This window comes from Cetorhinus maximus, chromosome 12 (genome assembly GCF_964194155.1).
Source record: "Cetorhinus maximus chromosome 12, sCetMax3.hap1.1, whole genome shotgun sequence".
NCBI lineage: Eukaryota > Metazoa > Chordata > Chondrichthyes > Lamniformes > Cetorhinidae > Cetorhinus > Cetorhinus maximus.
Window position 1 is genome coordinate 47,678,878 of NC_135890.1, and position 23,680 is coordinate 47,702,557.

General features: G+C 39.0%; 1 protein-coding gene across 5 annotated transcripts in view; it reads right to left on the reverse strand.

Annotated features, from left to right (window-relative positions):
- cwf19l1 (CWF19 like cell cycle control factor 1) overlaps positions 1-23,680 on the reverse strand; it is a 43,806-nt gene that overhangs the window by 9,148 nt on the left and 10,978 nt on the right. For 3 of the 5 annotated variants that reach the window (XM_078553540.1, XM_078553543.1, XM_078553544.1), the window contains exons 8-14: positions 22,537-22,677; positions 20,653-20,758; positions 13,986-14,065; positions 12,275-12,484; positions 11,599-11,718; positions 8,560-8,657; positions 880-1,671 (exon numbers count right to left, since the gene is read on the reverse strand). In XM_078553540.1, coding sequence (XP_078409666.1) covers positions 1,527-1,671; positions 8,560-8,657; positions 11,599-11,718; positions 12,275-12,484; positions 13,986-14,065; positions 20,653-20,758; positions 22,537-22,677 — 900 coding nt within the window. In that variant the 3' untranslated portion in view covers positions 880-1,526. Of the gene's footprint in view, positions 1-879; positions 1,672-8,559; positions 8,658-11,598; positions 11,719-12,274; positions 12,485-13,985; positions 14,066-20,652; positions 20,759-22,536; positions 22,678-23,680 lie in introns of those variants that run through there. The other 2 variants (XM_078553541.1, XM_078553542.1) reach the window with 1 other exon arrangement.

Genomic DNA, 23,680 nt, shown 5'->3' on the forward strand with positions numbered 1-23,680 from the left:
GGCCATCCACAAGCCTTCCAGCACCAGGCTCAATTGGGGCAAAGGCAGGGTTTAAATGTCCTCCTGCCTCCAAACTCACCTTGGGGGAGGGCATTAAATTCCGTCATTGTTTGAACCATACACTCCCTACTATAATATATATACTATATAATTAATGGAGATTTTAAGAGAACTGGTGAAGTCCATCTGTTTTTTTTTAAGGATATCCATATTGCAGAGATTTGGAACAGATCAATTTCTTCTTTTACAAGTGACAGCATGAAGGTGTATGGTTACAAAGTAGGATAGGGTTGAACATTGGAACTAACATAATTAGAAGGTATTGGACAGAAGGCAACATTTTGGAAATGCAAGACTCAAATATTTGACATGCTTTTTGTAATCATTATCTCCACAATAAACTTCAGTTAATATGCAACTTAATTTCTTCACATACTTGCAATAAAATAAGAGGAATAATGTTATATAGAAAGTCTGGTAACAAGAAATATCTAGCTTCTAAAGACGATTCCAATCACACAAGGTGCAAGTTAGATGGAAGAAAGAAATGGCATTCATTGATGTTACTGTTCTAGCAGAAGAAATACTCTAGACTACAGTGAGCAAAGACTGTTCCTTTCTTATTTAGTGGATTAACTAGAAAGAGGATGCCCAGAGCTGGCTGAAGTGCATTGGAATGGTTATGACTTAATAGCAACATTTTGCATATTGGACTGGCTGGCTGTAGCATGGCAAGCTTGTGGTTTAAAACTACTTTTATTTGCATCATAAATCTAAAAATGAAGAGGTAAAAGGTTACAAAGAACATGAAAACAAGTTGGGGAAGTGAGCATGACCAACTCTATAGATTGTATAGCAGAATCTAACACTCTATAAAGATTTAATTCACTGTTGCAGCTAATATTCATTTATTTTCAACATGGCATATCGTGGGAAATCTGCTAAAATATATATTACACACACATGAAGGGTTAGCACTGGACCTGTGTCAAATCGTTAAAATGGATTATTTCATCAAAATCACAAGAATGGGGAAAGTATACCAGCAAATCTACTGCACAAAGTGTAAACAATTTCCCTAAAAACAATTCAAATCAGTTTAATTAAAAAATGCAGTAAAAATACATCTGTAAATATCACTCCAGTAAGTAAAAATTGCAATTTCCAGAATCACATTGAACCACCTGTATTCCAATAGTATCTTTTTTTTTAAAAAGTTTAAACAGAATCAGTATATTTACATTAGTGGAGGCAAGGAGGAGGACTAAATTTTGGAAAGAAATAAGTGTTGTAAAACAGAAGAAAAATTATGCCTTTTAATGTAACCATGGTCAGTCTGGAAAATAACGTATATAATTGTTCTCAATGTCCACTGAATCTTCACAAGTATAGTTCTGTAGTTGAAAATAGATATCTGTATCAAAGTAAGAACCTAAAACAATTTCTCTCAAATGAATAACTTTGAGATTACACTAACCTGTGCTATTGGAAGAATTCATAATAATTTAAATATGTTACAATCTTATTTACTCAAGCAAGGAAAAATCATATGGTTGAAATCCTTTCCTGAAAGCCTTAGCAAATTCTTCCTCATCTTCTCGGCTATATTTACATTCCCTCCAGTTGGCTTTATCTGGTATATTTAGGACAGCTTCACTTGCCAAAACCTCCCTGTGAGAAATTCAGAAACAATAAATAATTAATAAGCCAAGAAGCAGAGTAAGCATGTGCTGTAATAAAGTTTACAGGTATAAAATTCACTTTACTCGACTTACCTTGCCTAGCAAAGAAGAGCAACAAAGATACAATTATCCAATGACATTAAACGTGGGATGTTTCTGTAGGGTGCATTAGAAGTCTTACATAAGTACACAGTACTAAGTAATATTTACTACCTGTCATCATTGCTCCACCATAATTAAAATTTCTGATCTAGCCCCCCACCACCCAACTCCCAAAACATCCTGCCCTCTGGAACAGGTGGGTACTGTTGTTTATTTCCTCAAGATTCACAGCTGCGCAGCTACAAGACAGGTGGTGCTGTTCTCCACGGAACAATTAGCCTTAGAGCTCCTAAAACTGGGCCTGTGATCAAATCCTGCCCACTCTCTCAACCATCACCTCCTGCAATCTGCTGTTAAACACCCAGCACTGCTGCCTCCCCATTTTAAAAAAGTGAAGAAACTTTATTTTACTTTTAGCTAAGCCTGGGAATTTACTTTTGACACAGTGTACGCATGTTGAAGGGGACTCGCCAAAAGCAAGGAAACCTGTGTTATCTAAAATCTACTCAGCAGTTATTGATACTGAAACTCTTTGAGAAAAGCCCCTGCTGATGATGGGACACATTCTACCTAATGCCTTATCTTTCTACTCCTTTTTGCTCTTTCCTGTTACTCCCATGTCAACAATCCATTGAATTCCCCACACTACCAGCCACCCGCTTCCAGAAACCCATTACCATTACACTTTTGTCAGCAGATGAATAGCAAAAGGTAAATAAAGTATATTCATGTTGCATATAACGAATTATTTTTTGGGGAGCCAATGAAAAATAAAATCACTATAATTTTACTTCTTGAATCCTCTCAGTGGAAATGCGAAGCTATCCGACACCAATGCAACATCCTGGAAATTAATCATTCCACCAACCCCAGGCACACTTGTAAGCAATACCATAGGAAATCTATTAGTATCTTAAAAAAATATCTGCTGCAATGGTACAAAATGGAAATAATCCAGTTATTTTACTGAGGCTTTCTTTTAAACTTGAAGTGTCCAACAATGGCCCTTGAAGTCTGGGTAACTCAGCCTGTGTACTCCTATTTTGTGCACTTCTATTTCCTATTTACTGTATTTTCCTGCCAAGAGGTTAGGGGCCCAGAGGTTTGGAAATGACTGTTAGCATCTATAACCTGAAAATGCCAATTAATAGGAACACTGATTTATGCTTCATATGAGAACCTTTTCTAACTAAATGCTTAAAAAAATTGAAACTTGAAAAAATGTATAAAAATTATTTTGAACAATTGAGTCATGAAAAAACCAACGACAAGCTCCATTATTGAAAATATAGCTCTGAAATAGTGAAAAATGCTCAAATAACATGTTATTTCTTGCATGTAATTTTCCCTTGTGCTTGATAATTACTAGTCATTTTGGACATGGTGAAAACTTAGCATGCTCGGGTGATTAACTAATTACAGGCCATCAGTGTATTACTCTGATTAGTCAACAAAGTGGTGTCAGATAGAAAATAAATAATTTTAAAATCCAATTCTGAAGACAAGCCACCGATTAAAGGAAATAGGTGTATTAAATAGCTTTCATATATGCCTCATTAAAATGGGAATCAGGTGACCTACAGCATTCAAACATTTTAAGCTGACAGAATATATAAGTGTGACAAGTTGGACTCAAGAACAGAATGGCTGTGGAATACTAATTCATTACATTTCCTGAAGTTTCTCTTAAAAAGTTCAATTAAAATTTAGTTAAGTGCTACAAACTCTTGGAAGGACAAACCTCATAAGAAGTTTTTTTTATTCGTTCATGGAATCTGGGCATTGCGGGTAAGGTCAGCGCTTATTGCCCATCTTTAATTGCCCTTGAGAAGATGGTGACGAGCTCCTTCTTGAACGGCTAAATTGTGATGGTACTCACAGAGATACATAGTGCTATTAGGTGTAGGTTTTAGGATTATGACTCAGTAATAATGAAGGAACAGCGACATGTTTTCAAGTCAGAAGAATGTGTGACCTGGTCAAAAACTTGGGAGGTGGCAGTGTTCCCACATATCTGCTGCCCTTGTCCTTCCAGATGAGAGAGATCAGAAATTTGGAAGACACTGTCAAATAAGCTTTGGCCAATTGCTGCAGTGTATCTTGCAAATGGCACACAAAGTAACCATGTTGCACCAGTAGTAGAGGGAGTGAATGGTGGATGGGGTGTCAATCAAGCATGCTGCTTGCATGATGTCAAGCTTCTGGAATGTTATAGGAGCTGCACTCATTCAGGCAGGTGGGAAATGTTCAACCCCACTCCTGACTTGTGCCTTTTAGATGGTGAAAAGGCTGAAGATTCAGATGGCAAATCACTCACTGCAGAATATTTAGCTTCTGACCTGCTCTTGTAGCCACAATATTTATGGTGGCTGGATCGGTCAAGTTCCTAGTTAATGGTGACCCACAGGATGTTGATGAGGGATTAGCTGTAGTAATGCCACTGTATGTCAGGGGGAGGTGGTCAGACTCTCTCTTTTTGGAGATGGTCATTGTCTAGTACTTGTGTAGTGCAACATGTTACTTGCCACTTATCAGCAGAAACCTAAATGTTGCAGCATGTGAGCATGGACTGCTTCATTATTTCAAGATTGCGAATGAAACTGAGCATTGTAAATACTGAATGAGTGGAGAGTTTTCCCCTGATGCTCAATGACTTCAATTTTGCCAGGGCTCCTTAATGCCACACATAGTCAAATGCTACCTGATGTCAAAACCAATCACTCTCACCTCCCCTCGAGTTCGGCTCTTTTGTCCATGTTTGGACCATGGTTGTAATGAAGTCACCAGCCAAGTACCCCTGGTCGGAACCCAAACTGAGCATCAGTGAGCAGGCTATTGTTGTGTAACAGCTGCTTGATAGCACTATTGATGACACCTTCCATCATTTTGCTGATGATCGAGAGGAGGCTGATGGGTGGCAATTGGCTGGATTGGATCTGTCTTGCTTATTGTGAATAGCACGTACCTAGGCAATTTTCCACATTGTCGGGTAGATGCGAATGTTGTGGTTGTACTGAAACATCCTGGTTAGGGGCACGGCGAGTTCTGGAGCACAAGTCTTCAGCACTTTGCCAGGATGTTGTCAGGGCCCATAGCCTTTACAGTATCTAGAGCTTTCAGCCGTTTCTTGATAATATCCTCTGAAACGTCCTGGTAAGCTACTCAACTGTATCAAATCACTACGATTCAGTGGAATAATAAAACTGGACGGGCCACCCAGCATCAACCTAGGCAATAGATTTGAACATGTCAAACGTATACACAATCCCATCAACCCTGCAACAACCTTCTCCCAAACATCTGGGAATTTTGCCAAAATTGGGAGAGCTGTCCCACAAGCCTTCCTGACATACTCAGAGGATCATACCTTTCAGCCAGCATCCAAGACTCCTCTATCATCATTCTTGGGTATGTCCTGTCTCACCAGAGGTAGCACAATGGTATACAATTGTAAGGAGTAGCCCTGGTAGTCCTCTGAACCCCATGAACATCAGGTCAAACATTGGCAATGCGACCGGTTGTTTACTCCAGCTCAAAACTGAGCATCCATGAGGTGCTGAGGGGCAGCAGCAGAATTGTATTGTATAATAATATGTAACCTCGGCCCTCGGCATCAAGGTAGTCTTTGACACAAGTGAAACATGAAGGAGCTGGTGTCATATCTAGCACAAAGGATTGAAGGCCAATCACCTTAACCCCAAGACCTCGTTCCAGACCTTCTTCAGGGCAGTATCCTAGGCCTAAGCATTTACAGCTGCTTCAACAGTGACCTTCCCTCCACCATAAGATCAAAAGTGGGGATGTTCGCTAACAATTGCACAACATTCAGTACCATTTTCAGCTCCTCAAATATTAAAGTAGTCTGATTCATATGTAGCAAGTCCTGGACAACATTCAGACTTGGGATGATAAGTGGAAAGTAACACACATACCACACAAGTGCCAGGAAATGACTATCTCCAGCCAGAGAGAATTGTCATGAAACTAACATTTTTTTCATAATATTTTTCTGGTTTATTGCGAAGTTGGTTTATAGCCGTAAGTATAGTTGGGTGTGTGTGTGTGATTTAATTACTATTTGTAGTCAAGCAGACTGCAAGTTTTAAATCATCAAAAGAAGCTAGGTGCTTGACATGCCAATGAGTAAACATGGATGCTGGCTTAGCGTGTAAGGTGTGAAGAGAATTTGCATTTTTAGATATATGAAAGGATATTTGGATTTCAAAGGGATCTTAGTCTGTTTACAACTAGCCAGATAAGCAAGGCTGAGGGATGTGTTTATTTTTCCCAAAGGTTATTGACAATATATAGTGGCAACATTAAAGCTTTTATATTTTGAGGAAGAAACAGTTTCAAAGGCATATGGAACAATAGAATTTACATATTAAAATGAGAAACATATATAAAGGGGAATGAAAGATTATGTGTCAGAAGGCCATGTAAAATCTAACAGAAGTGTGTGAAATAGCCTTAATGAAGCCTCCAGCATTTGTGCATAAGTCTAACCAAACTGAAGCTGGAGAAAAGTCATTTGGAATTACACCGTCCAGGGTATTGTGTTAACTTGTTGAGTTTGTTTTAAATCTAAAATCTACTGTGGACTGTTGCCTTAAAGGGAGTGTAACTGGAGGTTAGGAATTTTTTGAGTTATTATAGTAGTAATTGTAGTCTTATGTATGTGCTCGACATCTTTTATTTTGTTAATAAATATTTTAATTTAATTTTTTAAAATATCTTCTGCATTCAGTGCACACATCTCGTAATAAATACAAATTCCAAAACCGTTGTGATAGTGCGATCAAGTTTCCCTCGTGGATTTGGTCCCCTGGCACACATCATCTGCCACTTCATAACAGAATCTAAACATTCAACCACATTACCATTGCTGAATCCCCTACTACAAACGTCCTGAGGGTTAACATTGACCAGAAATTGAACTGGTCAGCCATGGCTACAAGAGCAGGTCAGGGACTGGGAATTCTGAGGCAATTAACTCAGCTATGACTCCCCAAAGCCTGTCCACCGTCAACAAGGCACAGAGTGTGATGGAATGCTCTCTATTTGCCTGGGTGAGTGGAGCTCTAACACACACGAAGCACACCACCACCCAGGGCAAATCAGCCCATCGGCAACCCATCCACCACCTTAAACATTCACTTCCCCCACCACCAACACAGTAGCAGCAGTGTGTGCTATACACAAGGTGCACTGCAGCAACTCACCAAGGCTCCTTTGACAGCAGCTTACAAACCTGCGACCTCTACCACCTAGAAGGATGAAAGAAGATGCATGGGAACACCACCACCTGCAAATTTCCCTCCAAACTACATACACCATCCTGACTTGGCTATACTGATGTCCCTTCACTTTCGTGGGATCAAAATCCTGGAACTCCCTTCCTAACAGCACTGTCAGGGTGCCAGCAGCAGAAGGATAGCAACAGTTCAAGGCAGCAGCTCACCGCCACCTTCTCAAGGGCAATTAGTGATGTGCAATAAAATGCTGGTCCTGTCAGCAATGCCCACATAAATTTTATTCTATTTAATAATAAAAAGTTAAGAGTAAGCCGCATTGCTGTAGGTCCAGAGTCATGCCAGATTACTTTCCTTACAATAGATATTAGTGGATTGGTTGAACAGTCTGGTAGTTTCATGGTCATCATTATAAACACTAGCTTAATTCCTGAATTATTTACTTAACTAAATTTACAGTCCACAACTGTCATGGTAGGACTTAACTCATATCTCTGGATCATTAGTCCAGGCCTCGAGATTCCTACCCAAGTAACATGAACACTATGCCACCATAGCTATTTTCTCAGTGGCCATCAATAAAGCTTTAAAGTTTATGGAAATGAAGCATAATTTTCCGCCCCAAATTAACTTTGTTTACCTTTGTCCCATAAGTTATTAGTTTACAAAAATGGTAAATGTCAATCCCTTTAATGTGAAGTGAAATATAACCCAAATGAAGGCACTTTTGTTGACACAATATACTGTGCTGTTGTTTGAATTACGTGGATCAATCACAAAACTGTCACCTGCCTCATCCACAGCAATCACCAGCAAAGAAAACATGTCAAAAATAGGAGTATATTCAGAGACTTCCACATGAATAATGTTTAATGACTGTAGCATCTCAAGAGTTGAGATGGTGTAGATAACTACTCAGCTATATCATCATGGTTTAGGATAGTGATTCTTCAAACTTTTAAAAAGTTATATCCTTTTGCACTTACTAATTGAGGATACTGGTATCCAAAAGACTGATCCATTTTCAATATTGTGCCCTTCAGCATGAATACTATATACACTGGAGATCAGTAAGTCCAAACCAAATAAAATTGATTTTTTTTTTAATCTTTAAAATATATTGCTGGGATAATTAGTTTTACAACAGCATTATAAAGTAGACTTGATATGGCAAAAAATTGCTGATTTTTACAGGTATAGTAAGAACAAAAAAAATGAAATATCTGATCTAATTTACAAAATATGAATGTGGTGCTGATGGCTTTGAAAAAAGCACCATCGGATTTTAAAAATCCTGAAAATGGGAAGTAGTTGCTTATGATATTTTCTATTAGAAAACTTATTACACATTGTTAAATGTATGCTCTCTTCATGTGGCTGGATCCAGTATGTACTCAGTATTATCTCTTGCAGCTTTTACAACGAAGGCTGTCCAGATTCAATTCAGGTAGCTACATTAAGCAACACAAACGCTCACTAGAATGATAGATCCTCAAGATCATCAGGTTACCTACTTTTCTTACCTTCCAAACTGTAAAGGGAATTGCTTCTTGATTCTGTGCAACAGTTTTTCTCCGCTGTCCAGCTCAACATAGAAATATGCTGATCCAGGTTGAATTATCTACAAAAACACAAATCAAATAGTCTGAGTTTACAAATCACTGAAGACATGGATCATTATTTTCTAATTACTTCTAACATTCTAAGTTGGATTTTCTTTTTGATTGAAGGCGATGTCAGGTGATATTCTGGCAGTGAGTCAGACCTTTCGGCATGGAGTCCATCTCCATTTAACCCAGACTGATGGCTGCAACAGCCCTGGATAAAATGAGGTCAAAGCAAATTCATAGACCTGAATAGCCCACATTTTGTCCATCTCTTTCGAAGTCACCATGGTTTTATATATAGGGATGGCAGGAAATTACAAAGGTTCAACAGGAAATGTAACATTTTACAATCTGTGCTATGCCACATGCTTGATTATACACATTAATACATGTTGAAATTTAACCTTGCAACAGACATTCTTGCTACAATAACATTTTTTTAAATTGTCACAGAAGGTGGTGACAATTAGTTTTACATGGGCACAGGTGCATTAGCTGCTAACTACACTAATCTGCTGTTTGTGCCTTTCCAGGGTGGTTATCAACATGCCCTACAAGCGTCATTCAGAAACAGCTGCAGCAATATTTGTTGCAAGTTTCTAAGAAAAGCATCTTGGATATCTTCCAATAATAAACATAAAACTTTTTCCATTGCTACGTATACAAAGTGACAAATCTAATATTCATAGTCTCCTTACAAAGTTGGTTTTACGAAGCATAATGTTGTGTCATGAGTACATTTTTTACATCTTACCATCAGAAATTTCAGTTACTTAAAGCCAATGCCGAGGCTGGCAAAGCAATTAAAAACAATATGACAAAAAAATCAAGTTAAATACTATTTTGTATTTCATTATTTAAATTAAATCCTTTTCATTTAAAATGCTTTCTGCTATAGAAACATACCACTTGCACTGCAATGGTCTGAACAATTGCAGTATATTGTGCTTTGGTAATTGGTCAGTAATATTAATACAAATTGGATATATAATATATAAATATTATATATATAATATATAATATATGTGTATATATATATATATATATATATATATATAATATACACATATACATACACAAATCTTAAAATGAATTGCATTTATGACTTCTTTAATATAGAAAAATCCCACAGCGCTTCCAAGAGGCATAAATCAAAAAGTAGACACTGAGCCAAAGAAGGATATATTAGAGGAGTGAATAGGCCAAATAAGATATAAGGGGTGACCTAAAATCTGGTTTTTAAAGAAGATAGACAGAAAGAGGGTTTTACAGAGGGAATTAAAAAGAGTGGGTCCTGGGCTGCTGTTACAACCGGGATGGGAGGAGTGCACTGTGTCTCTAGTTCCACTCCTCCACAGCTCACAACATACATTTAAACGATTTCTCCAGCTAGCTATACGGCCAAATGTGTGCTTTACCTATGAATCTCAGAATGACCACTCAATGCCCCGGTTTCTTCAATAAACAGCAAAATTATTAGTTTATTATAAAACCAGACTTGTCAAGTAGAAGCAAAGCTTATTAACGTACAGTATGAAAAATGTAAGTATAATAATTACTCTAAATAGCTGAACACACTCTCTCACACACAAACACACAATATAGAGGAATTCTGCCAAAAGTTTAAAAGTCAATGGTTCAAGGGAAAAGGATAGATGACAGAGTCCTTGAAATAGTGCCCAAGTTATGCGGTTGGTTTCTCAGCACTAGCCTGGGAAACAATCGATGACTCTTGCACTACTTTTCAGGCGGACTTCACAGAAAACTTGCTGTCAGTCGATTTCAGAATGTAGAGCAACTTCCATTCAAATTTTTGCTTTCGACTGGGTCTGGAGCTTTGACAGCTTATGTGTCTTTACCCGAGCAGCTGATCCTTCTTGTTTTCTCCAAAGCAAAATCAGCCTACCAGCTTTTAAACACTCTTGTCCACACATTTCTTTTCAAAGGGATAAATCACACTTATTTTTCTTGAATCTAATCAAGTAGGATAATTTTTTTAATGGGAAAGTGTGTGAAGACTTGGAGAAAGTGAGTAGTTTCAAGTGCCTGGAGTTAGTGGTGGCAGAAGATGGAAGTATGAAAATGGAAATTAAGCAACAGATTAGCTCTAGTTGGAGTAACTGGAAGAAGCACAGTGGAGTGTTACATGATAGAAAAGTACCACTGAAATTGAAAGGACGATTCTACAAGACAGTTGTGAGACCGATCTTGTTACATAGCGCAGAAACTTGGGCAACATCAAGAGAGGAATAACGACTGGATACTAATGAGGTGTGGATGCTGAGATGGAGTGACAAGAAAGGACAAGGTCAGGAACCAGTACATCAGTGAAGATTGATGGAGGATCAAAGAAAGTAGCTGAGAGGAGATTGAAATGGTAAGGTCATCTGTTATGGAGAGAGAGGGGGAGAAAAAATGTGGTGAGGCAAGAGATGGGACTTTCAGGAAGAAGGAGAAGAGAAAGGCCTAAGACCAGATGGAAAGATGCGGTGGCAACAGACTTAAACGCAGCGGGATTGGAAGAGAAATGTGTGACTGACAGGAGGAAATGGACAAGGGTGAATAACCAACATTGTGGAGACACCAAGTAAAATGGGAGAAGCCAAAAGGGAAAGACAGCATTATGTAACTTGCAAAGAAACTGGCTGTAGATTTCTCAGAAGCTTGGAGGCGCAAATACCCTGATGGATTTTCATCTCTCAGAAATTTGCTGACAAAGGGATCCATGAAGTTCAATACCCACATAACAATGCATTTATCTACTGGGAGATCAGGGAGCCTATCCAATCCTTCACAGTAGTGGCTGTTTATAGAAAACTTTTGAGAGGCAGGCTTGATGGAATACTTGCTCTTTTCTTGCCCATCAATTTCATATTACACAACTTACTTCTCCATGGGAGAAATAAGGTTGCTTGTGTTTCACTTGAACTGCCAAAGTACACTGAACAAACTCACTTGCTTGAGATCGGAATGTTCAGGGATCTCCAAGAGCTCCATCTGCTGTTCCTCTGCTTGCACAATAAAAGCCTCTTTAATATCATCAGTCGTACAACATTGAATAGGGACAGGAACCACCTGGATGAAAATGACAATAACCAGCATAATTCACTGATACTCCGAAGTCATCACAATTACTGTCAAAATCAGGATTTGCACAAAAGTCAGATATTTAAATTTTTCTACTAATTAATCTAAAATAATAAAAAGTGCATCATTGGGATGTCAGTTCCCTCAGGAAAGCTTGTCATCATACCAGATGGAGACAATATCTGGGATTATTTCAGACTTAAACTAATGAAAAAAAGAACACTGCTGTGTGAGTCGGAAAAGCTAAAAGAACAGGTTGACTTGATAGTCCTTCACAAAAATATTTTCCACTCAACATTATTATTTGTGGCGACTTTAGGATTGGCCTGATACTTTCCAAACCAATCAATTTAAGATCAACCACAACATGTATACATGAAATCTTAAACATTACTTGAATAGGAACAATTAATTAATCTTTCAACTAAGCGCTGCCATTTTGAAAGAACAAACTTGCTTTGGTGTACATACAATTAGTACTTTGAAACTTATACAGTAACAATTCAAGATTTTACTCAAGTTTTTGAAGTGGCTAGAAAATTACCTGCAACTGTAAGTGTTGACTCCTGTAGTTTCTTTCAAACATAACAAACCTTTTCCCAATGCTCTTGTAAAACTTTTTCAATGCCAGTTTACACTCCTCTACTTCTTCTATGACTTCTGAAGGAAGCTCTAGCACTGACTGATGGTGTCCAATGGGCAAAATAAGTACATGATCAGGGGTTAAGCTACCTTTTGCAAGGGCAATATAACACTGTAAAACAAAAAAGAATTTACAATTAAGTTGATAAACTAACTTACAGAAATGCATGTTATTTAACTTTGCAGGCTTTTATGCAATCCAAACATTATCTGAATATTGATAGTGAAGTAACCCAGCAGGAAAATCACAAGCTTGCACATCAGTTTCTCAGATGACATCCGAGTTCTTACGTCACATTTTTGAACATTACCTTATACAACTCTAAGGGTTACTGTTACTGTGGTAGCCTAGCTACTTACGCTGCTGGCAAATTCCTCAGAGTCAGTAGCAAGAAACTACTGCAATTGCATATACATTGCTTTTTTCTTCCTTTGAGTCTGCATTAGTAGGTTAAGTGCTGGGCTCACTCAGTCTGAAAGTTGCTGGCTACTCTTATCAAAGGCTTTTTTAAAATTCATTATGTTAAGCAGGTATCGTTGCCAAGGCCAGCATTTGCTGCCCATCCCTAAATGCCCTTGAGAAGAGCCACCTTGAACTGCTGCAATCCATCTGATGTAGATACACACACACTTCTATTAGGAACTGAGTTCCAGGATTTTGATCCCACGACAGTGAAGGACGTCAATATAATTCCAAGTCAAGATGGTGTGTGGCTTGGAGGAGAACTTGTCCTTCTTAGGTGGTAAAGGTCACAGGTTTGGAAGCTACTGTCAAAGGAGCCTTGGTGAATTGCTGCAATGCATCTTGTATATAGCACACACTGCTGACACTGTGCATTGGTAGTGGAGGGTGTGAATATTAAGTTGGTGAATGGGGTGCCAACTAAGCCAGCTGCTTTGTCTAGGACAGTGTTGAGCTTCTTGTTGTTGAAGCCGCATTCATCTAGGCAAATGGAGAGTATTCCATCACACTCCTGACTTGTGTCTTATGGGTGGGGGACAAGCTTCGGGGAGTCAAGTTACTCAACTCATAATTCCCAGCCTCTTACCTGCTCGTGTAGCCACAGTATTTATATGACTAGTCCAGTTCAGTTTCAGGTCAACGGTAACCCCCAGGAAGTTGATTATGGGGGAAATCAGCGAGGGTAATTCTATTGGATGTCATGGGAGATGGTTATCTTCTCTTGTTGGAGACTGAAATTGCCTGACACTTGTGTGGTGCAAATATGATTTGCCACTTATCAGCCCAAGCCTGAATGTTGTCCATGTTTTACTGAATATTGGCATGAACTGCTTCAGGTTCCAAGAATATGCAAATGGCACTGAACATTGTACAATCATCAGTTTTTAATGGTTAGTGCAACTGCCTTTGGCCTCACCAGAGAGGATGGTCATGGCAAATTAAGATGTAGCAGTGTCAGTTAATTTTACCTGAAACTATTGCTACATAGATCAATGGCAGCAACACTGCAGGTAAATATAGTATAGAGGATTCTTAAATAATTAAAGCCAATGTTTCGAATGCTTTTGTGTTTCAATGGTAACCAAGCCCAAAGGTTTACAGTAGAAGATACTTTCAAGAAAGACTGCTGAAGTGGATGTATAGTACTTACATGTGTACCAATACTGATAACCAAGTGCTTTTCAACTTCAGGACTAGCAAGGCAAAACCAGCAAGGACCTGTAGGCTGAGCTACAAAAGAAAAATATAAAATGTTAGCTGTGTATTTAACTTTACACCAAGAATACATATAAAATGTTAACTACAACAATAACTTTCGGGAGGGAAAATCATTATGAATGACATCTTAAAACTGCAGAAGCGATCAATAAATGTTTTATGAATTGCATAATAAGCTGCAACACCATCTGTGTTTTCTTTTAATATTCTTCCTTCTCCAACCCAAATGCGTTTTCTGTCAAACCTTGAAATAAATTGAAAATGAGGGGCACCTTAATTGATGAAATGAGCAATAACTCTATGGAGTAAATTCACTGTGGGCATGAGTGCGAGCGAACGTGCGACAGAGGACATTTTAGGAGTTTATGGGACCTTAACATGTGTATACAGCTTCATACACACGTTGAGTTTCCCTTTGCTGCTTACCTGCAAAATATCATTGCTATGTTTACCACTAGCTAGGCCCAGAGGCAGGGATCATGGGAAAAGCAGATACAGTCCCTGCACAATCCATTGCTTACTTCTGGAAACAGGACAAAAGTAGGATTGGTTTTGAAATCCTCCTTTCATTCTGCATAAGTATCAGCTTACCAGCACCATGCTTCAAGCAAAGATGCCTACTTAGTGAGATAAAATAGGGCTGCTAATGCAATTGTACCTCAGGATGAACCATTCATTTTGAGAAATGGGTGACAAACAGAGGGAACTGAGAGAAGCAAATGAAGGGAACAGAATATATCTGCAGAAGTCTTAAAATGAACGTGTGGCCAATTAGAGCTATGGCTTCAGGATCCTTGCTCACAAAGGATAGAGATTTAATGTATATATTGTGCAATCACTACATACCCGATTACAAAGTATATTCTGAAAATCCCCAACATTTAAAAAGTAATTTATATTTAGTTGCTATGTCTTAAGTCATCTCTTAATTACTATACTGAATAGAAGCATCTTAGGTATATGTCTCCTGCTGCAATATTGTGAAGGGAATGCTGTTTCACCACCCAACATTCACCATTTAATCGGGAGGCGGTGAGGGTGCGTTGCAGAGGAAAGGAAACCAAGCAAATGTCTTCTCGGAGGGCCTCTAATCAATTGTTCAAATCATACATGATAGTAACAAAGGAGCTTTAAGAGAAACAAGTCTCATGGACTCAGACATTTACAGCACAAAAGGAGGCCATTTGGCCCATCATATCCACACCAGTCAACAAAGATCTGACTACACTAATCCCATTTTCCAGTGCTTGGCCCATAGCCCAGGAGGTTATGGCAACACAAGTGAATACCTAAATACTTCTTAAATGTTACGAGAGTTTCTGACTCAACCACCCTTTCAGGCAGTGAGTTCCAGACTCCCATCACCCTCTGGGTGAAAATATTTCTCAACTCCTCTCTTAGCCTTCTACCTCATCTTAAATCTATGCCCCCAGGTTATTGACCCCTCTACTAATGGAAAAAGTGCCTTCCTATCCATCCTATCTATGCCCCTCATAATCTTATACACCTCTATCAGGTCCCCTCTCAACCTTCGTTGCTCCAAGGAAAGCAACCACAGCCTATCCAATCTTTCTTCATAGCTCAGACCCTCCAGTCCAGGCAGCATCCTGGTAAATCTCCTCTGCACCCTCTCCAGTGCAATCACATCCTTCTTATAATGTGGTGACCAGAACTGCACGCAGTATTCCAGTTGTGGCCTAACCAGCGTTTTATACAGTTCCAGCAAAACCTCCCTGCTCTTGTATTCTATGCCCCGGCTAATAAAGGCAAGTATCCCATATGCCTCCTTAAGCACCTTATCTACCTGCCCTGCTACCTTCAGGGATCTGTGGTCCCTCTCTCTGATCTTCAGTACTTTCCAAGGTCCTACCATCATAGTGTAACTCCTTGCCTTGTTAGCCCTCCCCAAGTGCATTATCTCACACTTTTCCGGGTTGAATTCTATTTGCCACTGCTCTGCCCACCTGACCAGTCCATTGATATCCTCCTGCAGTTTATGGCTATCCTCCTACCAATTTTCATGTCATCCGCGAACTTCTTGATCATACCCCCTAGATTTAAGTCCAAATCATTTATGTACACCACAAACAGCAAGGGCCCCAGCACCGAGTCCTGCGGAACCTCACTGGAAACAGACTTCCAGTCACAGAAACATCCCTCTACCATCACTCTCTGCTTCCTGCCTCTCAGCCAATTTTGGATCCAACATGCCATTTCGCCTTGGATCCCACGGGCTCTTACTTTCTTGACCAGTCTGCCATGAGGGACCTTATCAAAAGCCTTGCTAAAATCCATGTTGACCACATCAAATGCATTACCCTCATCAACACTCCTGGTTACCTCCTCAAAAAATTCAATCAAATTTGTCAAACATGACCTTCCCTTAACAAATCCATGCTGGCTATCCCTGATTAATCTGTGTCTCTCCTAGTGCAGATATATTCTGTCCCTCAGAATTCTTCCTAGTAACCTTCCCACCACAGGGGTCAGGCTGACTGGCCTGTAATTTCCTGGTCTATCCCTTCCTCACTTTTTTAATAATGGGACAACATTAGCAGTTCTGCAATCCTCTGGCACCTTACCTGCGGCCAGAGAGGATTTGAAAAATTACTGCCAGGGCCCCTGATATCTCTTTCCTTGCCTCCCTCAACAGCCTGGGACACATCTCATCCGGGCCTGCGGATTTATACATTTTTAAGGTCGCTAAACCTGATAGTACCTCCTCTCTCTCTATGTTAATGTCCTCCAATATTTCACTAATATAGATGTCTATACCTGTGTCGTGCTCTTCTTTTGTGAAGACCGACGCAAAGTATTCATTGAGGGCTGTATCCATTTCTTCTGAGTCCACACACACATTACCTCTATAGACCCTAATTGACCTTACCCTTTCCCTAGTTATTCTCTAGCTCTTTATATATTTAAAAAACCCCTTTGGGTTTTCCTTTATTCTACCCACCAATGCTTTCTCAAGCACTCTCTTAGCTTTCCTAATTTCCTTTTTAAGTTCCCCTCGACACTTTCTATGCTCCTCTAGGGACTCTGCCACATTGAGTCCTTGGTATCTGCCATAAGCTTCTCTTTTTTCCTTAATTCAGGTTATGTCCCTTGACATCCAGGGTTCTCCAGACTTGGTTTCCACCCCCCCACACTTTGTCTTTATGGGAACATATTTGCCCTGTACTCTTGCTATTTCCTCCTTAAATGCCTCCCACTGCTCTGACAGAGTTTTATCTGCATGTACCACTTGGGCCAAATTGTATCTCATCTTAGTAAAATTAGCCTTTCTCCAGTTTAGATCTTTTATTTTCGGCCCAACCTTATCCTTTCCATAACTAACTGAGTTATGGCCACTATCTCCAAAATGCTCCCCTACTGATTCACCTTCCACCTGCCCGGATTTATTTCTGAATATTAGGTACAGAACTGCCCTCTCTCTTGTTGGGCTTTCTCCGTACTGGCTAAAAAAGTTCTCCTGGATGCAACTTAAGAATTTTGCTTCCTCCCTACCTTGCGCACTAAAACTATCCCAGTTAATATTTGGGTAGTTAAAATCCCCTAATATTACTGCCTTATTATTCTTACACTTCTTTGAAATTTGATTACATATTTGATCCTCTATCTCTCCCTGACTCTTTGGGGGCCTATAGTACACACCCAACAGCATGTTTGCCCCTTTTGTGTTTTTTACTTCTACCCATGTGGCCTCATTTGATGACCCTTCCAAGATATCATCCCTCCTCACTGCTATAATCGATTCCTTGATCAAGATTGCAACTTCCCTCCTCTTATATCCCCCTCTCTATCTCATCTGAATACCCTGTAACCAGGAATGTTGAGCTGCCAGTCCTGCCTTTCTTTTAGCCAAGTCTGGGTTATAGCTGTGATATCATACTCCCACGTGCTTATCTGTGTCCTCAGCTTGTCTGTCTTATTCCTCCAGCTCCTTGCATTAAAATATATTCCATTTAGCCTTCCTAAACTCACTTCTTTCTTATCTAGCCCATATTTCCTCCAGACTCACTTACTAGCATTTTAACTTCTAATTCCATCTCAGCTTCTTACCCTCTGAACTACTTTTCAGGATCCCATCCCCCTGCCAATTTAGTTTAAATCCACCCCAACAGCATTAGCAAACCTCCCCACAAGGATGTTGGTCCTGTTCCCGTTCAGATGTAACCCGTCCAACTTGTACAGGTCCCACCTACCCCAGAAACGGCCCCAATGCCCCAGGAATGTAAAGCCTTCCCTCCTGCACCATCTCTCCAGCCACACAATCATCTGCTCTATCCTTCTGTTCCTATGCTCACTACTGTGTGGCACCAGGAGTAATCCGGAGATTACTACCTTTGAAGTCCTGCTTTTCAATTTCCTACCTAACTCCCTAAAGTCTGTTTACAGGACCTCATTTCTCTTTCTTCCTAAGTCATTGATCCCAACATGGACCACGACCTCTGGCTGTTCACCCTCCCCCTTCAGAATTCCCTGCAGCCGTTCCGTGACATCCTTGACCCTGGCACCAGGGAGGCAACATGCCAACCTGGAGTCATGTCTACGGCCGCAGAAGCGCCTGTCTACTCCCCTTACAAACGAATCCCCTACTACTATTGCCCTTGCACACTTCTTCCTCCCCTCTGAGCAGCTGGACCATGGCCTTAGCTCTGGTTGGCCTCCACAGAGGAACCATCGCTCTCACTGTTTTCCAAGGCCGAAAAACGGTTTTGCGAGCAAGATGCATTCGGGGGATTCCCTCACTACCTGCCTGGTCCCCCTTCTTCTGTCTGGCGGTCATCCATTCCCTCTCTGCTTGCATTTCCTTAAGCTGCGGGGTAACCACATCCTGAAAACGTACTATTCACGAACCTCTCAGCCTCATTAATGCAACATAGTGCCCCCAGCTGCCGCTCAAGCTCCAAAACCCGGAGCTCGAGTTGCTCCAGTTGGAGGCACCTCCTGCACACATGGTCATCCAGGCCGCCAGGAGTGTCTAGGATTTCCCACATAGCGCAGGATGTGCAAATGATGGGACTGAGCTCCCCACACATATCCTAACCAAATAGAATATGGACGCTTGCTTTTATTTTACCCTTACTCCTACTTGAGTATTGACTAGATGCTAGATCCTCTAGATAGGCTAGATCCTCTAGATGCTGCTGACTGCCTGTCCCAGGGTCCTCCTATCACACTCTCCTGTAGGTACTGCTGACTGCCTGTCCTAAGGTCCTCCTCTCGCACTCTCCTGTAGATGCTGCTGACTGCCTGTTCCAGAGTCCTCCTCTCACACAAATAAGTGTAAAACATATGCTTTAAAGGATAACAAAACATCTCTTTAGAATATTAATTAGAAACTCTACATTTTGACCCCTTTTGATACAAAGGTGATGTTGCACATTTCTCAAATCCAACCAAAATATTTTAGGGTTAAGTTAACAGCTTATGAGGGCTTTGCCATGGAGACAAGATATTAAGCCATTTGTAGCCACACAAGTGTGGCTTCAATTAACATTTTGTTCACACATTTTCTTCTGGCATTTTGTTTGTGCAGTGTAAAGATTGAGAAGAGCATGTTAGTTCCTTGACAAAATATCCAAGATGTTCAAAGGAAAATACAAAACTACAAGTAATTTTGTAAACAACTTTCCAATTAAAATGTAATATTCCTTCCTTTTGTAAGAGAATTTCAGCATTTAACATGAAACTAACGTATGTGCAATGGTATATATTTAATTAGATATCCAAATATGGGAGATATGGGAGAAAGCAATTTTTGTACAGGCTGCGATAACGTTCATATTTGGAGAACGATAAAAGACAGACAGAATTACCAGAACTTCTAAACTGTCAACAGCTTACTTTTCACTAAGCAACAATGACAGACAAGAGCTCTACCGGGTTCAAAAGAATTAATTTATTTGTATATCATTAAGCTGCTTAATACCAACTGCACTCTGGGCATTTCAGACATCATACTCCACAACTGGACTTAAAAAATATTTCTGTCCCGTCTTACTTAATTGGTGAATGAGCAACCTGGACCTTAGACTAAGCTGTCAACGTTGCAAGTTATCTGGCCTAGTTATTCTTTGAGCATTTGATGCTTCTATGATTTAGTTATGGGTATTGATATTTACATAGTGTAGTTAAGCACTCCATGCTTAGTTTTTTTTCCCCCACTGAGCAGAGTGAAAACTCAGCCAGCAAAATTGCTCCATTAAAAGAATAGGTAGAAACCTAAATACAACTAAGAATGGGTAGGGCGAGCCAAGAAAGAGGGTAAAAATGTACAGGCTTAGGATGAAGCAGTAGGCTGCTGAGAAATATGTTGATCACAACCTCAAATCGTTTGCTTAAAACTGTTTTAATACTGTTAACTTCGCACAAGCAGGTTAAGAAAAAGAAAATTGACCTCTCTCATGTCAGAGAAATACCAGGTTAGTGCATTAGACATAAGAATATTAAAAGAAGAAAATCGCGAATCCCATTTTTAAATCTTGAAAGGATTTCCTTTGGAACTTTTTATTGTGCTGCTACTTTCCAATTGCAAATCAGAAAAAAAAAACTGAACTCTTCCTCACAAACCAAAGTTTTCAGACACTTACGTGGCTTTCGGGGCTGTTTTGATTGATGAGGTGAAGGTCTTCCTCCTTCGGAGGATCTTTTCTTTCCTTCTCGTTTGCTCAAGTCAAAGAAGAACTGAGACTCTTCCTGTAAATTAAAACAGCTATTGGAGCAACAAATAGTAAATTATAAATTTAAAAACTGCTATACTAAAAAACAAAACACCAGTGAAGGGAAGATTTACAGAACAGGACCAATAACATTATGCTACACAGAAACCTGCAAGTTCCCGCACAAGTAGGTCCCCTGTCTGATAATTATATGTCACACTGAAGATACCAAATAGTCATCTAGCATGATGCCCAAGGGTCATCGATATCAAAAATTGCAAGATGTTACTGAGATGTCAGTAAAATTACTCTTAGAATTCAAAAGTAGCATTTAACGTTTGCAATCAATTTATGGTGAGCTGCAAATTTCATATAATCACAGACATTTCAGTGGCCCAATGTGGCCTATGTGCTGTGCCGATGCTAGCTCCACATTGGAGCTACTAACCAATCCCTTAACTTGCTTTTCCCCCCATTGTACCTTTAAGGTTCTTCTTCTTCAAACAATGATTTACTTAGCTTCAGAAAACAGTAGCGAGGTATTCCATATTCTACAATAATTTTCTTTAGCTTCTTAATAATGAAGAAAATAGTGGGAATAATCTATCACTGTTTATCCCCTTAAAAATCTGCATATTTCGCACACTTTCTATGCTCCAGGGAATAGAATCCATTTTTGCAAGTTCCTCATCAGAATTATCAGCTCTCATCCTAACACATCCCAGGGGCACCATTATCTACACAATCTGAAAGGCATTAATTTACTCTTACTGTCCTTCTATCTTACAGTCACCCTTTATCCATACCACCACTTTACCCATTAATATGATCGGCCTGGATCTTTACAAGGTGTCTTTTGTTGGCACTTCATCACTTTTTGAAAGTCCAAATATGTTGCATCCATTGCATTCTCCTTGCCACAATGACTACAAATTTCCTTTTTATTACAAGTAACAGTGCATGTTAAAGCTTCACATAAGAGCCGTAAAACAGCACTGATTAACTTGCATGATAAATTACAGAATTTTTTTTGCAACATAATATATTAACTTGGCTCCATTTCAAATTGGCTTTCTGAAAAACTGCTTAAGTATCAAAAAGATGCATTAAATTTTTACATGCAACTTGCTCAAATATTTTTACACAATTATTGAAGAAATGTGGCAGTTATAATGCTCTCAACGTACCTATTTGGCTAGATTTCAAATCATGCTTAGAAAGCTGGTCATATTGCACAAACGTCCTCCATCCTGTATATTTTATGAAACCCAATAAAGGGTTTCACAAGTGCTTTTGATATATGATGTTGAATTATAATAGTTTTGAATAAGGTTGCTATACAGAAATATATCAGTTGACAGAAAACAATTATAACAAATGAAAGCCAATGGATAATGATATCCAAGATCTAACAGGAACAAGTAATGGAACCTCATGGTGACACACTTAATCAGCCCACATTAGATAAAGTTGAAAAAGTAATTTTATTTCAAAATTCACAGAAGTCACTAAGCTTGTGCAGTATCAAGACATAATGAAATATAAGCAAACATCATAGATTTGGGGATGGGGGCAGCAAGGGGAAGGAAGAGGAGAATTCTGTGTCAAATATATAAATAAAAGGAAGTGAAAAAGTGCAATGCCACATTACAATGCCCAAAGTTGATATCAGGACCTTAGACAATTACATATAGAATGTGTTTTGGGCTCTGTTGAGAGGAAAATAGCTTGTAAAAAAATTTAAAAGGGAATAGTTATTTGAAACTTTTAATTTAAAACTAAAACTACAAGAAAGGGATTCCTACATATGCTTACCGTTGCAGTTTCCCCTAGTTTTGTTTTTTGAAATTCCTTGGTCATTTTCCTATATGGACTTTCTGTGACATCCATAGGCTGTTTCACTAGTTCAACTGGATCCATAGAACTTAGCGGCATAATGTTAAATGCATACAAGTACTATCAAAACAAAGTCAATCAGAAAAATAACATAAATATAAATTCTGGTATGTATAGCCCAAAGATCAAACAGATAAAAAAAAGCCTCATCACAAAGTTATTCAAATTGGGATCATATTTTTTTTTCAGTACAATGGTTTCTCATTAGCAATTACTTTTAAGGGAAACAGCTATAAACAAATCATAAAAGAAGAAAATTAACAAAATTCAAATAGATCTAGTGAAGATATATTGCTGTACTAATAAACTGTGCCAGAGGCTAGTCAGATGAGAGCAAAAACACAATTCTATTTAATAGGTTGAAAGAGGGAGTGTCAACCCAGCAGGTGATTAAACAGATGATGCCTGGAACATGCTTACTAAGCATCACCTTACATCAAAATAGGGTGTCAAATGCTGGAGAAAGAGCTTACAAATATGATGGGGATTGGTGGTAAAGCAATAAAAAGTAAACTCATTTTTCTTGAGAAATTTTTAGAATAATTACTAGCTTTAGAAACGATTGAGATTACATACAATTTGGTTTTTAAACATGCTTTTGTAAAAAAATAATTTTTTTTTCACCTATTTAGAAGAAATTACTACATTGAACTTAGTGCCGTTTTACAAGCTTTCTGGAAAAAACAACTTCCTTGCTTAAATTAATTGATACACTTCAAAATTTAAGTCATGCATGAAAGAATTCTAGACCAGATGCCTGTGGACATAACAGAAAACTGTCTATAATAAAGGTAGAAGAACTTGCATTTTTATAGCAGCTTTCATTCCCTCAGAATGCCCAAAAGCACGTTACAGCCATTGAAGTACTTTTGAAATGTGGTCATTGCTACAATTTGGGCAAATACAACATCTAGTTTTTGCATAACAAAAACTCAAAAACAACAATGGCTATTTGAGGTATTGATTAAAGGATAGACATTGGACAGAACACCAGGAATTTCACTGGCTCCTCCAAAAGTTCCTTAGGTTAGTTTTTGCACTGATTCAAATGACAGCACCTCAG